Raw genomic sequence first — 2,143 nt, 5'->3', positions numbered from 1 at the left:
CTTGGCTGGTCCTTTGCTGGTCCTTTGCTGGTTCTTGGCTGATCCTTGGATGGTCCTTTTCTGGTTCTTGGCTGGTCCTTTTCTGGTTCTTGGCTGGTCATTGGCTGGTCCCCTACAATTCCTTTTTAAACATCTAAGATATTTTTTCTGTCATGATTTGTGGACATTAGGATCTAAAGAGAAGCGCCATCTCCTGGTCAGACCCTGTAATTCAGTGAAAGGGTGGAGTCAGAGTAAAAAAATATGCAAGAGGGAGTCACTGCAATGGCTGGAAGCTGGAGGGGATTCTGATTGGAGTTGCAGGGAAGTGGGCTGCCATTCGGCTGGTGTTTGACTGGTAGGGGCCTTTTTGAATGGCTGCTACTGTACATCAAAATCCACAAAATGCGCTCGGCAGTCTGCACATCAGTCTTTTACTTTTTATCTCGACTGGAGCCACTTTGCTTGTCAGCCGCTAACTGCTGCTAAATAATCCGCTCTGCTCTAGACTGGCGTGGATTTGGGGCGACAGTGGCGTTGGATTAGGAGTTTGCCCTGAAATGGAAGGGTTGACAGTTCAAGCCCCCAGCTCAGGCTTTCAATGTTGTGTACGGCAGCCTGGCTTCTGCCAGTGAGCCCAGGGCAGCTGTGCCTACCACGTAGCTCACCATCATCAGTGAGTGCAGGAAGGACTGAATGTAGTGTAAAGTCTCCTGACTTGAAAAAATGCGATATAAGTTCATGAATTTACCATTTAAAGCAGGAAATAGAAACAGCTGCCTGTTTTAGAGCAGAAGGCAGTTTGTGTCGGTACAGGAAGTCAGGCTCATCTGAAGTGTGTGAAGTGATCCCTGCTCTGATTTACGGTCATTCGGGCAACAATGACAGAAGGGTTTTAACTTGAACTGAAAACACGTTTGAAGTTTCTTGTGTCTCTCTGTTGAGCTAGAAGAGGAGGGAAAGCAGATGTCATCTCTTTAGCGTCTACCAACCTGTTTTTGCCTTTACTTGGTGAAAGTGATGTGAGGTATCTAGGTCTGAAACAATTAATCTGATAAATCTTGATTAATCGATTATTGAAATAAATGTCAACTTATTAATTTATTGATTAATAATTAACTGGAGAATAAAGACTCTAAAACATGGCTTTAGGTGACAGAGTGACCCACTTAGAGCAGGAATTATACCAAACTTGTAAGTTTTAATCTTTTGCACTTAAGATTAATGGATTTCCCAGGTGAACGGAGCTCTGGGTGCTTGGATCTGGAGTAAGTCATTGACGGCGTCTGAAACCTTTTAACTGTAGTTTTGCTCTTCAGATGTTCTCTCTTCTCTCTCTTTCTGCAGGTACATCAGATCTGAGCGCTCCGTCATCCTCATCAACTTCTGCCTCTCCATCATCTCCTCCAACGCCCTCATTCTAATTGGACAGACCCAAACCAGGAACAAGGTTGGACCTGATGGGAGGCCATGTTTCCTGACCCGGTAAACAAGCGGACAGACGTTCACTGCAATCTCTCTCTGTGGTTTCAGATCTTATGCACCCTGATCGCAGCGTTTCTCCATTTCTTCTTCCTGTCCTCGTTCTGCTGGGTTCTGACGGAGGCCTGGCAGTCATACATGGCGGTGACGGGCCGCCTCAGGAATCGGATCATACGGAAGCGTTTTCTGTGTCTCGGCTGGGGTGGGATTTCCGACCTCTGTCTACTTCCTGCTCTGCTCTCCCTCCCTGAAAGTTAACATCCTTACTGCTGTTGCTCTTTCCTGCCAGGTCTCCCAGCTCTTGTCGTTGCCATCTCTGTAGGATTCACCAAGGCAAAGGGATATGGAACGCCAAGCTAGTAAGCATGTTTTCACATTGATTAAACAGTGTACAGCTCCTCTTTACTTATTAATTCAGTAATTCAGTAACTTTTCAATATGCCAATTCACATCATCTCAGGTCACTTTAGAGAGAATTCAACCAGATCATCCAGTCAGACTGATTAAAAGTTTTCTATCTAAAGAAAACCAGCTGATTGTATCGACTCGGAGGTAATCAGCTGTCAGTCAGAGGATGAAGAGAACAAATCCAGTTAGTCACAGTCAGAGAAACAGGACTACACTGGAAAACAGGCCAAGCTCCAACATCTAGAAACAAAGGTGTTGATGGCAGCAGCACAGC

General features: G+C 45.5%; 1 protein-coding gene across 1 annotated transcript; it reads left to right on the top strand.

The window, feature by feature from the left end:
* Window positions 1-1,285: 1,285 nt before the first annotated feature.
* On the top strand, window positions 1,286-1,857 carry LOC107081449 (brain-specific angiogenesis inhibitor 1-like; the record flags this gene model as incomplete). Its single annotated transcript, XM_015369624.1, has 3 exons — window positions 1,286-1,429; window positions 1,513-1,663; window positions 1,751-1,857. Coding segments are annotated over 3 exons (366 nt in total), but the record flags the coding sequence as incomplete, so codon positions are not given.
* Window positions 1,858-2,143: the final 286 nt, after the last annotated feature.

This window comes from Cyprinodon variegatus, unplaced genomic scaffold, assembly GCF_000732505.1.
Source record: "Cyprinodon variegatus isolate N-32 unplaced genomic scaffold, C_variegatus-1.0 Scaffold5089, whole genome shotgun sequence".
In the NCBI taxonomy this organism is placed as follows: Eukaryota; Metazoa; Chordata; class Actinopteri; order Cyprinodontiformes; family Cyprinodontidae; genus Cyprinodon; species Cyprinodon variegatus.
The sequence above is the reverse complement of the archived record's forward strand: the minus strand, read 5'-3'. Positions and strand labels throughout refer to the sequence as shown.